Raw genomic sequence first — 14,671 nt, 5'->3', positions numbered from 1 at the left:
GAGGAAGCCTTTAAGTCACTGCTCTGTTGAAGGTCTCTGATAAACACTCTTGAGTTGAAAGAAGAAGATTGTGTGGGGAAGACAAGTACCTCTGTTGTCCTCCATGTCTTCATCACGAGAGAGTTCTGAGAGGGGGTCTACAGGAGCTTGAAGCACTGCCACACTGTTCTGGTTAATGATTTTTAGTTTCAGCTTTGGCTTGGGTTTCCTGCGCCGTGACGCAGTAGCAGACAAGCTCTGGAGCTGGCACAGCCCCGACTCCGTCAAACACACACCATCCTGGGTGTAGGTCCTCGACAGATCTGAAAAAGACCGGAAATGAGAATGAGCGGGTACGGCGTAAACTAATGTCAAAATGCCATCTTGTAGAGAGAAAAAAAAAAGTTACTTCTGTTACTTATAATCTACAATTTCTTAAGCTATGAACTTACCCATTTCTTTAGCCTTTGTGACACTCTGCGGCATAACCAGAGGTTCAATAGCGTCTCTGGCCTTGGTCACAACTGCAGCAGCACAGGACACATAAAAGCGATTAAAAATAAACAGGAGAAAGACAAGGAACAAATGTCATGGTTGAGCCCATTCACTTTACAGCCAATACACACACACACACACACACACACACAAAAACACACCTTTAGTGGTCTTGAAAGCTCGACACATTGTGCAGTCGAAGCTGCTTTCTGCAGCTTTCTCTACATCTTCCTCTGAATGGAGACCCTGACAAGACGCATGAAACCATCTATGTACCGAGAAAGAAAAAAAAAGTTAGGTAAGAAAAAATTACGTAAAATAATTGCAGCACTGGGTTCTTTTAAAGCAAGATATTGTATAAAAAAAATCAAATCAAATCACTGCTCACCTGTCACATTGGCGGCACTGCACAACGATGGTTCCTTCACTGTAGTCCACTAGGCAGATGGGGCATGTTGGAAGGCTGGCACAGGGGGCACACTGGGTGTAATTATTCTGCCAATCACACCTTAGGCCTGGTGTGGTGGCGCCACACTGGGTACAGGACACGCACCTGCAGGAGACGCAGAGGACGGAGGTCATTCCACATAGGTTACTTCAAAGAGGACAACTCAGATGAACTGAGCTGCAAACAACTCGGCCTACGCTCGCAACATGCTGCAGAGATGACCCCATGTCCTGTTCGTTTGTGATTTTTAAAAGAGTTTATGTCGAGTTATCAGACCATATAAAGGGTATTAAAGCAGAAGTAAGTGATATATTTGTGTTAATATAAGTCTTAAATAGTTATATCTTCCGACAGCAATCACTTACATAGAGTGTTTGGTCTGAAACACGGGTCTGTCAGTCACTCTGCTCTGCTCTGAGCCGAGGAGAAAACATCTATCGTATCCTACAGTTTTTATCCAATGAGGAGAGAGAACGGCATGCAGGGCTGTGTGTGCAGCCAAGGGACGCCGTGAATGTGGCGACGTAGGGACGAGGACTGTTATGGTGCGTTCAAGGAAACTCGTATTTTTCCGACCGTGAAGTTGTACCAGTTCGATCTGGTACGAGTTCACCGGTCGGAAGTTACGAGTGGCCGTTATAGTGACTTTCACCGGTAAAACAGGTCGGAAAAACACGAGTGGGTTGCCTGGAACGCTACAAAGTCGTAAGTTGTGACTTGAAGCTGTAATTTACGATTTCAAAAGCCTGCCTGGAACGCAGCATTAGCGAAAACGACCGGACCACTTACTTCTGCTTTAACTTTACATGGCTTTGCAAAGTTGAAAATAGATTCAGATTTTCATATTGAGATGGGAAAGGATAATTACAAAGCAAGATATTTAATGATCTGAGGAGAAGGAATGTGGTAAACTGCTGGTCACTATAACAACACGGTACTCATTATTTTAATGCTTCATTCTTTTTGTAAACTTCAAACTATTTCAATTCTCATGAAATAATTGTCTGTCTGAGGCAATTTTTTGGGCAAGATAATTAACAAGTTACTGACCATTTGCACTTCCAGCTGTCCTTGGGTACGTTCTGCAATGGGGGGTCCAGGCAGTAGGTGTGATAGCTGATGTCGCAGTCGTCACACAGCAGCAAGCGGCCGGGATCTGTGGCCTGGCCACAGGCCTCACACACTGTACACTCCAGACAACGCCAGCCTTTACTCAGCACCACCTTCGTGATCTGTCAAAGTAACAAGAAGACGTGTACATGTAGGTTTGTGTGTGAAAAGATTGCATTTTTATTACGGTAGGTTCTTTAGTATACAGTATGTGTGGTGTACAAACTCAGCGGTTAATATACCTTAATGCCAACACAGAATGGATGGTAGCACTGGCCGCACTGAGCACAAGCCAGAAGACGGCCCTCTGCTCCAAGGCCAAAACTCCCACACACCACACACATGTCCTTCAAGGAGGAAACACACATCATGAGTTATCTCATCTCACCAAGTTGAAATCATTTTATTTTTCTGGGCACAACAACAAAGACAATAGTCAGCTACTGTCAGTTTCAGCTTGTCTACATGAACAAATCTGACAACTGCTCAATATTTATCTCACTACTTCATCACAGGGGTATCAATATGTTCTGAATATCTATTTATTGCCACTGGGTGAAGAAGTAAAAGGTCACCGTCTATGTTGTTGCTATCCTGAAAGGAAAGAAAGGAAAAGAAAATGCTTTCTTTACCCCAAACCTGCTTGATAGATACGGACAGTGCAGTTGTCCGATATCCTCAAATATTAATGTGCATAAAAGCATCTTGACATGCAAGGGTAAAGGAATGCAGGATGCTTTTGGAAACATTGGCCTTTAAACCAGGATAATTGAGGGAGCCCTTTTCAGCCTCTCCGTCACACTCATAATCACATCTAAGAGCCAGATAGAGTCTTTTGCTCCCTGACTGGTTTCACTTGAGCCATTCAGGGCTCGATGCCTTAATTAACAGCCACTCAGCTGTATTGCTTAATTGTTTAGTCACTTTAAATGAACAGCTATTCTGTAACAGATTTCAATCTTCCAATTACTATGCCTTATCGCTAACTTCGCAATTTGACATTTCTAGACCATGGGTGAATATTTGACAGTGGTCACCAGCTTACTTTTTATTAAATTAAATTCAGTACAGAAGCTTTACTTGAATAGCAGAAAATACAAAAATTGAAATTTCAATATGATTCTGTGTTATATAATCTACTGCACTTCCTGCAGGCAGTTGGCAGGATCTCCACAGGAATTAATGATCTCCAGAGAGGGAGAGACCTTTAAGCACAGATTTTATTTCAGGCAATCTTAGACCCTGTTTACACGACAACGCTTGCGGATGAAAACGGCAAAATATTTCATCGAATGTGCCTTTCGTTTAGACGGCGACGGCGTTTTCGGGGCTTGAAAACACAAAAAAGTGAAACCGCCCCCCAGAGTAGAAATCTTAAAAACGCTCAGTAAAGGGTGAAAACACAAAACGTCTGCTCCGATTGCTATGACCTGTGGAGGGCACGGAGGGCAGCATTACGATGGCTGGCGTACAGCCTGCTGGAAATCAAGAAGAAAAAGAGGAAAAAATTCTGGGTTGTACACTGGCGTACAGATTTGGTGGTGTTGTGTGTTGTGCGGCATGCTGCCACCTAGGCACCTGGCGTGCATACAACATTGAATTCCACAGACTTTTGCGTCACCGTATGCACGCGGATTTCCATCCCAAAAACGCTTGTCTAAACACGGAATAAAAAGTGAGAACGCAACGCTACTTTTGCGTTTTCTGTTCAGATTGTTTCCGTGTAAACGTAGCCTAAATGAACGGACAAATGTGTGGATCAGTGTTCAAAAGTGAATACATTAGCACACTCTCAACAAGTAGGACAAAAAACAAAACAAAACACCACACCTGTTTTAGTGTGAAACTGTCATTGCTGGAGAATATGACCACTGTGTTATGCATGGCATTCTCCTCCTCTTCCTTGACTACGTATGGCGTCTCTATTGTGGTGATCTGCACATCAAGAAAGAATGACACAATTAAACAAACATTAAACAGGTAAAATGGCAGTATCATGTTATCTCCAAGTTGATAAAAGTCAATATTATCAATCAGAATACACACAATAGACACATTAGCCATCTACTATTCACAACTGCTGAGTCAATCTTCAGAGAAGTATGAAACTAGCAGTTTTCTCTAGCATCAACATTAATGCTGCTAATAGTAAATCATCCGTGTCTTCAGCTGGAGGGAAAACAAACACTGATTTGCATATGGAGAAATATTTGCAAATTATGTCAAGGAGTCTTCCAACTGATAGCACATACTCCAGGGTTGATGCTGGGACTCGCTCCGTTCTTGCCTCTGGCCCTGCCGCGTCCGGCTCTACCTGACAGACCAGCCCCTCTGGGCCTCCTCCTCCCAGGGAAGCCTGAACCTCGACCCTGTGGAGGCAAGACAAAGAAAATAAATAAGTAAATAAAAGAATTTAACCAAACAGTGACCAGGCCTCATCTTATAAACAAAAGTGGATAGATGCAAGCTTTGCATTTGCAGTTTGTTTCACTTTTCATGCCAGCATGTTTGTTCAGCCTGACGAGATTTAAAGGGTTTGCTGGGAGGAACCCTTCACCGCTCCCAGTTTACTTATAGGCATGTAATGTTATGCTCTGGCCTGGATTCAAGATGCTACCTCACGTACAGCCTGCCTGACAAGTGATTTACCTAATACATTCAAGTGTTTATTTTATCTCCGAGATGGCTTCGAAAAAAGAAAAAAAAAAAGTTTAAAAGAGGGGGTAAAAATAAAATCTCAACTTTTTTGAGCTCTTCCACATTTGTGCATCATGCAAATGCTGAACAAGAAAAAAAATAACCAATCAACCTGATTCTTGACATTTTGATAGTTTGTGGAAATAACTGTTATTTGAGATACACTACAATTTCTGCCAGGCAGCCAGCAAATGATATAGTTGAGGAAAAGCTGAGCTGCTGTTCTCGCAAACTGAGCTCCCCTGTGCCTTTGGCACATTTCTGACAGGAGGCCTCTGCCTAAACGTGACTAAGGGCCTGTCCCAATAAGCACACTCGATCACACTTGCACGCTTGGGCACTTGGTGTGCGTGTTCATGGGCTTAGTGAAAATGTGCAAAGGTGCAGCGCGCTTGTTTTGCACTTTACCAACACTTACGTTAAGACCGCATCGTAGCGGTCCTTGAATGGTGCCTGTAATAAGTATTTGGCCAAGTATAAATCAACCAATGCACCAGCTGCGCCAATGCGTCACCCGGAGCCACAAGCCACGTTTGGGAAATGCGGCTGCCATTGAATACATTTCAATAAAATTAATTTGACTTTCTATGTCATAATTATGACTTTTCAATCTCATATATTTTATATTCTTGTATCTCATATTCTTCTATTTCATTTAGGCTTTGTTTACTTCTACATCTGATCATTTTTGACCTGTTATCACGTAATTATGAATTTTTTCTGTTGCTTATAACTTCTGTGAATATTTTTCATCACGCTCTGTTTAATCCTATGTGTTCTTTTTTTAATTATTTCTTTCCTTTTTTACTTACGGAGTTGGGCTTACACATTTATGATTTGAATCTTGCGCATAGAGACACTTTTGTGGAGTAGATGAGACTGTGATCGAGCAGCACTGTTTATTAAAACTGTTGCTGTGCTGTGTGTGTGTCGGCAGTCAGATGACAGGCTTCACTCGTCAAGCATGTCCCGATTGCTTCTATACATCCCTGCGCGCTCGGCCACTTAATACATGCTTGCACACTATATGCAAATGTACGTTCCACCAGCAAAGCGTCACCAAAGTGTGTGTGTAACCAAATGCACTGAGCCAAGTGTGGAGAAATGGGACAGGCCCTAAGTCCAACTGAACCTTCCAGCACCTGCCCCAAAATCCCTTCCCATTTACCCCCAGATTTGGCACTGATCCCAAACCGTGGCCCCTCCCGTCCGCTGTGCCTCCTGACGGACACACTGTTTGATGGCGTTTAACCTGGCCTGGACCCCTGACACAGCATACAAATTAACCCTCACCAGGCTTTGTTAAGAGTAACGACTGTCACCATGGTAACCAACTGCCACAGACTTTTTGCTTAGCCGAAATCAAAGAAGGAAACAATATTATAAAAAAAAACAATTGAAGATGTTTGAATAAGACAGAGCACAACAGTGCATTGTTGACAAAGAAAATGGGCCACGTTTATTCACTAGTGACAAATTATTACCCAAGTATTTGTGTAGACAATAATAATAGCATCCTATTCTTATTCTTCCTCCATAACCTGAATTTCTCAATTCAACTGCAAAGGCAGAAAAAAACTCATTATCATCATCATAGCAGCCACATCTTCCAGTTCAACTTCATGAAGCCAACAGCTCAGACGCTGGTTTTGAATCTCCTCCTCTCACTGTAAGGTGGTGGTAATTGTTAGTGTAGGCTACAAAATAAAGTGACATTCAGGAACACTCGGGGAGTGTGCGTCACTGGGGGTAAACAGAGGGCTAACAGAGGGCAGCTGCTGCCCTGCCGTCTCTGGTGAGCCACAGTATTTACCACTCTGATGCTCCAGCCGGGGCTGCCAGAGGACTGCCTGGTCTTTGGGACGTCCCACCCCTCTGGCTGGTCTGGCGACCAGGACAAGGGGGAGCTCACACTGCTATGGGGGCTCCATGCACCCTAAGGTAAGGGGAGGCGGGTGAGAGAGTGAGAGAGAGGGAGGGAGGAGGGCGACAAAATGCAGCAACTTAAAAACAAAGCCAGCGAAGAAACAAAACATACAAAGAAAGATGTTAGAGAGATGTAGTGAGCTTCTATGTAGCCATTTGGGAAATATTCAATACACACCCATCTATGCAGAGCTACAGTATGGGAGAGCATTAGATGTGTCTAACTGTGAATAGTTAAAGTTATTAGGTTGAGAATCTGTGTTAGAGCCAATCCTTGGGGGTCTTTCATGCATATGTGTTAGAGAGAGACTCTTTGTAAAGGCAAACCTAGAGTGCACAATTGGGTTAGTTGCATTACACACAGCAGGATCTGCCAGGGCATCATGGCACCATACAGCAGGAAAGGAGGCCCTGTAACCTCTCGCCATGACAACGGTGTATGTTTGGCATGTTGACAAAACAAGGGGAATTGCGTCAGCGCAGCAGCACATGAACCCATTAGACAAAAGCATGCCGGACTAAAGAGGAGCAACATTTGAATTTCTGGAGCGGATTTCCCCAGGCCTTGTGTAATAAATTAGTTTGAGCCATATGTTTACTTAAGAGATGGGATATACTGTATGTGGGGAAAGAAAATACATCGCGCAAAGTAAATTAGTCTAATATATTATAGCCATGGGTGTGATTCAATTCCCATTATTACTTGTCTGGGAGAGTCTACACTCAGTGTCAGCTATAGTCTGTTATAATTCATTTCTTGTAGTGACACTGACCCACACTGACATTAGGAATTGTTTTTTTCACAGCCACAAGTGACCAGCTGCAGTTGGATGGTGAAATATGGAGTTGACTGAGACATGGTAATGGTTTTGGTCACTGTAATTTGTGACTTGATGAACGCTCATTTATGCTTTGTGGGACAATTAAGTGGCACGTTTGTAGAATGGACATGAGATGATGAGATGAACGGGGACTGGCGACAACAGGGCTGGTAGGTGGAATATGGTGAGGACTGTCGACTGTAAGTAAAATGTGTGTCAGCCATTTGAAAAAAAAAAAAAAATCTAACAAAAAACAAACAATTCCTACTGGAAATAATTAATAGTTCAACTGAGCTCCGTCTGAACACTGTGACTAACTTGTCATGTGGTGCACAAACATGTGAAGTGGGCACGGGGAGCTGAGAGCGAGAGTCTGTTGCCGTACTGTCCTCCTGTTACACTTGTAGAAGTACTACAAGGTATAACTTGACTGAGAAATACATGATTGTCATATCCTAAACTATTTGAGAAGCTCCAACCACCAAAAAAAAAAGAAGAAGAGGGAAACAAAACACAAATCAACCATCATACAGCAGATTCCATAAAACACATACGTCGTTGGTCGGAGCGCATGGAGGTATGATCCATGACCTTTTTACCAGGTTACACTTCAGGAATGTATTATCTGAGCAGGGACAGTGAAAAACCACCAAGATACTGACACAGAAATGCATCAGTGATCCTTTATGACGTAACATCTGGGCTCCTACCTGTTTCACTCGTGGTCTCCCAGGAGAAAACTTCCTCTTGGTGATAGCTGGCTTTCCCATTCCAATCTTTGGGGTGAGTGGTATGAGGGTGGTGGTGGGCATCACACTGCTGTGGTCACCCAGTGAAGGTAGGATCTGGTTCTGTGGTGGCTCTCTCTGAGACATCTCTCGTGGGAGTAGAGGAGAGGAGTGGGAAGAAGAGGAAACCATTTCTGCCAGTTTTTCCACAGACGTCTTGAGGGGTTTCTCCTCTAAAGACAAGCCGGGAAAGGACAGACTGGGCTTGCTCTCCGGTGTAGTGTCCATCTCCTCTGGTGTAGTAGAAGCTGAGGGTTTAACAGTCTCTGCCAGATTCCTGTGAAAAATACCCTCCCGCTTGATAAGTTCTTTTGGAGCAGTTTCCAGAAAGGAAGCTCTGGCTACGTCCACACTCGAAGGCTGGGGTAGTGAGACTTCCATAGGTTGGTCCGTGAAAGGTACTGATGCAGTACTTGGTTCTTTGGTGGCTGAGATGATGGCCTTAAAATCCTTTGTGCTGGGGTTGGCCATGCCCTGTTCAGAGCAGGCCTCTGTCTTTGCTGGTTTGATTTGTAACGTGGTGTCCTGTGTCTGTAGAGCCTCTGTAGAGAGCTGAGCTGAAACAGACTCCAACTCCTGGCTGGGAGTCGTTGGCGACGCAGGACCCTCTGTAGATGTGAGCTGGGTTCTTGCTGCTGGCTTTGTTTCTGTAGGAGGGAACACACAGAGGTCAGGAGGGCAAATATTAACGATATTTATCCAGTGTTTTAACAGCATGAAGAAACTGTTTTATGCTGTTCAAATAAATTACATCTATGCAGACGTACACCACTCATCAATGCAAATCCACATTCATCACAACATCATTCAACAATACAGATAAAGTAAAAATAAAGAGAGTACGAACCTGGGTTGAATTCAGTGAGGAGTTTGTTGACAGAAGGTTCGGTAACCTGCCTTTCAACGTCCGCTTCCACTGAGACATCTAAAAGAAGAAAGAAAGGAGATTCCTTTAAAAATGAGTTATTTGAAAAGAAAAAAAAATGGATGCTTGAATGTGATGGAAAAAGGAAAGAAACAAGAGAGTCTGGATAGACTGTGAGCACATTAAGATTAAGTTGTAAGGCACTAAAGAAATAAAGAAGCAGACCGTACAGAAATGTCAGGCCTGGATGCCCATTGGTCACCCCGATGGAGAGAAAGAATAAGGGTAATATCTGCTCACATTAGTGCTAAACCAGCTATTCATAGCTGCAACTCACAACATTTTTTGTTATAAACTATTCAGCTGATGATTTTTCCTGATTAGAAAGTTTTATATATTAAAAAACAATGTAAATAGCCATTATTACTGTGCAGAGCTGAAGGTAACACGGGCAAATGTCTTGTTTCGCAATACTATTTCTAAATATTTGGTTTACAGTGATGCTACAGGAAAGAAATTGCTAAATGAATAACCGATTATAAAGGTAGCTGATAATTTTAGATAGATAGAAAAAAAACTGTACTACAATAATAATGTTAGTCTGTGTAAAATGAATGAGCCATTTACTTTATGACCTCCGATTTTACACATAAAACCCATTTACTATCCATTGGTAATTATGTCTTCAGCCAACACTTTTATTTTATGTGGTTCTATATAAAGTGCAAGCAGAAAAAATACACAATATGTAAAGGAGGCAACATTAATTGTGCTGTTCAGACTCCATAAACTGTTGCGCAAGCCTTTAAATGGGAGTTTTGTCACTGGAGGGGGAGTGGCTTCTGAGTTACAATCGGTCACAATACATGCAGAGATGATAGACAAGCTCATATCATGCTACATTCAGTATTAATTTAGGTTCTCCTAACCCTCTCCCTCTCTCACTTTCTTTGGTTTCGTAGTGTCTCCCATCCTCTCTCTCTCCATTTGGTTTTGTATCAAAGACATCAATGCGTTTGACTAGTCTGGCATGAATAGAACTAGTCATTCCTGGCTATCAGGCATCCACACATAGAGCCAATATTCTGCCAGACAGCCTCTGACAGTACAGATAGCCTAGTCTTAACGAGGCACCCACCATTTCAATCCACAAGTTCCCATGTCACACTGATCCTGACACACACATGCACCTGCTAAGCATCTCTGCCAGGGAAGGGAGTAACCATGACAACCAACATCCCAGGGTCTGTGTGCTCTGGGCTCATGACTGTGCAGCTTGCAGGTGCTCATCCGGTGCCGATGCCAGAAAGTCAATTAGGAGATGGGCTTCCAACCATCTCCAGCCTTCAACTATTGACCAAGCTGAACACACATTCTCATTCATATTAACACCCTGCTTCCTATATCTCCTACTGTGAATCCTGTGATGGTGTAGATAAATACTTGGCTTTGATTAATGCAGCAGAGTCCTTAAGTCAGGTCTAACTTGCTCTCATTGAAAGGATCTGTCAGTTGAGTCACGGTAAGCCTGCTGTTAAACCCTGAGTGGTGGAGATATCCTGGCAGGTAATAACAGCTCTGGTTAATGGCTTTAATTACATTACATGTGCGGGAGGGTTGGCAGCAAAGTCATGATCTCGCATAACAAAACCAAAAATATATACATAATCTCATGTATATTATCAAAAAAATCCCCTCTCTTATCTGGAGCAATATTATCAAATACACTGCAAAAAAACATCAACAAAAACACAAGGAAATCCAGAGTCTACAACCCACACTCCTAAACGATACCTACTGCCAAGTGCAGAGACATGTATGTTGAAAAACAGGTACAGCTCGACTGGATCTTGTTCTGCATGAACATCCAAAAGATCAATATACAGCTACCGTGCATGCTCTACACATATTTAAAAACCACAGTGGGGGAGTGACTGCCGTGCCAGCTACACCCAATGATGAAGCAGTCAGTTCATGGCCACAGGAGAAAGCTAGTAAAATGTGAGCACATGTGTATGGTAAGCAGAGCAAGCTGTGTGAGCAGCCAAGAACGAGCCAGTGCAGTGTAGCTCTAAGGCAGGTTTGCAGACGGGGGATCTGATATCATCACCATCATGCTGCTCCAGCCCATTTTCTCCTGCCACTGGAGTCTGCTGTCTAGACAAGAGTGGGCAGCTTAGCTACCACTGGCATCCCCAGTCATATCTCAGACCTCACATGAACCAGAGTGGAGGTGCAGCCCTGAACTACAGACAAACATTAACGGCATCATGTAACTGAGACTGCTGCTACAACTGACACCATAACAAATCACAGTGTGGAGCTGTGACCGGCAGAAACAAACTATGGTGATGGATTTGCTGCTTTCTAAATATCCTCTTATCCAGAGATGCTCATGAGACAAGATACTCAGCATTTAAGCTCAAGTCAACTCACAAAGGGTTCCGACTTGAAAACGAGATGGCTATTTCTAGAAATTTCACTGAAGGCGGGTTAAAGAACCATAATTACGGTTACTTTAAACAACACACTTCTTGTCTTCAGCCCAAACCTCAAATCCCTGAATCCAACGGACATAAGTCATACTCTGAATCTTGCTGAAGCTGCTGTATAACAAGCAAACACCGCTGTGTCTTGATTTATTGCCACACCTGGTGCTGGCTCACACACAGTAATACACAAGAGGATTGTCATAAACAAAAATTAGCTTGGGTCAACAAGTTGTGCGTCCATCTCTGCCTGAAGCAGCACTGTGTAGTTTCAATTCAATTTTGAACTTAATTAAAAAAAAAAAAAAAAAGGTGTTTGAGTTTCTCATTCACATTGACGGCCAGCAATTACTACCTGTACCTCCGTAGAGAAAGATAGAAGTAACAAAGAACTTTCAATTTTCAAAACACAGAATTACAAAGACAATGGAGTTGCTTTAATCTGCTGCTAGTTAGACACCATCTGCTTATTGGGGAGTCCTCAGAAAATGCTCAAAAGACAGAGTGATTCTCTCTGGCCCCAGTCCAAAAAAACTCTTATTTCATCTGCAGCAACTGCGACTTTGAAAACTTCATCAGTGCTGACACTATGGCCCAGTTTGGTGTTGCATAGCCAAAACTTTCAACTGCTCCTGCATGGCTAGAGGCTAAGTCAATGGACCCTCAACTACAAAAAGATTGTCTTTAATTTTCAATCATATAAGCTGCTGCTTCTGTGGATGATTTCATATACATCAAAAGAGTTACATCCCTTGGCTTGTCCTTGCAATAACACGACGTGATTAATATCGTGATAAAGCAGCTTAGATTCCCAGGAGGGACACTTGGGAATAAAGGAAAATAAAACTTCAAGATAAAAAAAAAGAGAGACAAGAAATGGATCAGAGCTGTATAATCTAACCTCTTTGGAACAAAGACCTACCAGGCTTCTGGGCTGACATGGGCAGCTTCTCCTCCTGGACAGTAGCCTGAACAGGCTCTGCATCCGAGTGCAATGGAACAGCAAGTAATTCCGGTTTGGGGTCATTGTGCATTTCAGGAGGCAGCTGAGTGCCAGGTTCTAGGTCCGTGTGCTTTTGAGCCAGCTGTAGGCTAGTCTCAGAGTCTGTGTGCATGGAGGCAGGCTGAGGGCTGAGCTCTGGGCCAGTATCCATATCCTCTGCCTGTAGCGTCTGCTCTGCAGCAGGAGACCTGCAGTTGGAACAGACATAGTCCTCTCTGGGGTGGATTTCTGCTTGGCCTGAGTTCTGACGCTCACACTCAAGGTGTAGCCATCTGAAAGGAGTGCAAAGGAATTTAGGGGATTGTTCGACACAAAACCTCTGTGCAATGCTAAAATGTGACATATTTATTACCACAATTTTCCTCGTGTTTAATCCTGTTACTAGGAAACACCAAATGCTAGAACATTGCATTAATTATAAGATATTAGCATTACGAACAAATGTTCATTACCTTTTACAAGTGTGGCAGAATAGTAAGTCTTTGTGATGCTCAGGGTCCAGGATGCAAGTACACGTAGGACAGCACAGAGCAGGGTCCTGGTTTTGGACGCAGTTCTCGCACAGCAGGCTGGTGTGGTGCCATATCCCGCTGGTTCGTGTTCCACACTGGATGCAAACTCTGCAGTTCTGTGGAGAAAAGTAAGACCTTCTTAGTACTGTGCCGTTCAAAGTCGTTTAGACAAAATGCAGTATGAAAAGCAGTGTTCCTGCAATGCAGATTTGGCACTTGAGTCACAGAATGGGAAATAAGTATGAAACCTGTCCAGGCCCACAGCATGCATGTACATTTAAGACCAGAACTGTTTCCAGCGAAAGTTATGAGGCAGAACTGGGGGAATATGACCTGACTAGAAGTACTGGCCCTTGGTTTCATGCTTCCACCCATCAATCAAGCTGCAGGACATGCTGTCATATCTCCCCTTGACCCCTCCAACTGTTTTTTTTTTTTGTATTTTTAAGTCAACGTGTCATCATTTTATCTTATATGAGTGATGCAAAATTTATCAAAATTAGAGTAAAAATTCTGTTACGAGCAAAAATGTCTTCTAAGGTCAGGGTCCTTGAACACTGACCACCAAATACTCATCAGGCCAATATTGAATTCAACTGAAGGTTGGAGCCAAATTAGAAGACGTTACCTTCTGAGATACTGTCATACAAACACCCTGAAAACATGATGCCCCTGGCCACAACTGTCACCAGCGCACAGGCAAAAAAATAATATCAGTATTTTTACAGCTTCATGAAACTGATTTACAAGACTATGTCCTATTCAGAAAGCTCATTTAGAGTAACTGGTTCCGAGTGGATGCCTGTCACAGCCACATGCCATTATGGCGCTTTTCCACTGGCACGGCACGGCGCGGCGCAGCCCACTTTTTTTGCTTTTCCACTAGCCCTTGTACCTGGTACCAGGTACCATTTTTAGTACCTCCGTGGCCCTGGTTCCAAGCGAGCCGAAGCGATACTATAACGTGACGTCAGCCGACTGCCTTCCACTGATTGGGCAGAGCGTTGGGCAGAGCGTTGGGCAGAGCGTTGGCGCGAGCGCGACGTCCGACATGAGAAACCCGGAAATTTCAAAAACAGAGCGGCAACAGCGGCCGCTCATCTGTATAGAGACTGTTGTTATTCCTTCACCCGAGTTAAATGTTGCTGTGTGTAAAAGCACACTGTGGTCTGTTAACGAGGTGCAGACGAGTGAGTTTGGAGCTGACGAGCGGATCGGAAAAAGAGAGACGGTCAATGCGGCCCCACGATCGCCTCCGCGATCACCCCCGTGCCGACCCCGCTCCCGCTGAGGAGGTTCTAGAAGAACTCAGCTGTAGTGGAAAAGCACCTTTACCGAGCCGTGCCGTGAAAGTGTAGTGGAAAAGCGCCATTAGATTCACACACAACAGCACAAATCATGCAGTTGCACAGTTAATTGATGTTGCCGCCAACCCCTACACACATGTGCCTTGGTATCATCTTCTTCTTGATCTTGATCTTCTTCATATATTTGTTTTATCATGTATTGTATTGAGTGAATGTTTTTATGTCAGTGTG

General features: G+C 43.5%; 1 protein-coding gene across 2 annotated transcripts in view; it reads right to left on the bottom strand.

The window, feature by feature from the left end:
- kmt2cb (lysine (K)-specific methyltransferase 2Cb) overlaps positions 1 to 14,671 on the bottom strand; it is a 61,106-nt gene that overhangs the window by 27,252 nt on the left and 19,183 nt on the right. The window contains exons 11-23 of one of the 2 annotated variants that reach the window (XM_085803805.1): positions 13,074 to 13,249; positions 12,541 to 12,893; positions 9,112 to 9,189; positions 8,187 to 8,911; positions 6,543 to 6,665; positions 4,285 to 4,401; positions 3,863 to 3,967; positions 2,275 to 2,379; positions 1,973 to 2,154; positions 863 to 1,027; positions 636 to 742; positions 432 to 503; positions 90 to 302 (exon numbers count right to left, since the gene is read on the bottom strand). In XM_085803805.1, the coding sequence (XP_085659931.1) occupies positions 90 to 302; positions 432 to 503; positions 636 to 742; positions 863 to 1,027; positions 1,973 to 2,154; positions 2,275 to 2,379; positions 3,863 to 3,967; positions 4,285 to 4,401; positions 6,543 to 6,665; positions 8,187 to 8,911; positions 9,112 to 9,189; positions 12,541 to 12,893; positions 13,074 to 13,249 (2,521 nt within the window). The remainder of the gene's footprint in view (positions 1 to 89; positions 303 to 431; positions 504 to 635; positions 743 to 862; positions 1,028 to 1,972; positions 2,155 to 2,274; positions 2,380 to 3,862; positions 3,968 to 4,284; positions 4,402 to 6,542; positions 6,666 to 8,186; positions 8,912 to 9,111; positions 9,190 to 12,540; positions 12,894 to 13,073; positions 13,250 to 14,671) is intronic. The other variant, XM_085803806.1, reaches the window with a different exon arrangement.

Source organism: Trachurus japonicus, chromosome 17, assembly GCF_045865225.1.
Source record: "Trachurus japonicus isolate A0001 chromosome 17, Traja_1.0".
NCBI lineage: Eukaryota > Metazoa > Chordata > Actinopteri > Carangiformes > Carangidae > Trachurus > Trachurus japonicus.
This window is presented reverse-complemented; position numbering and strand designations above follow the sequence as displayed.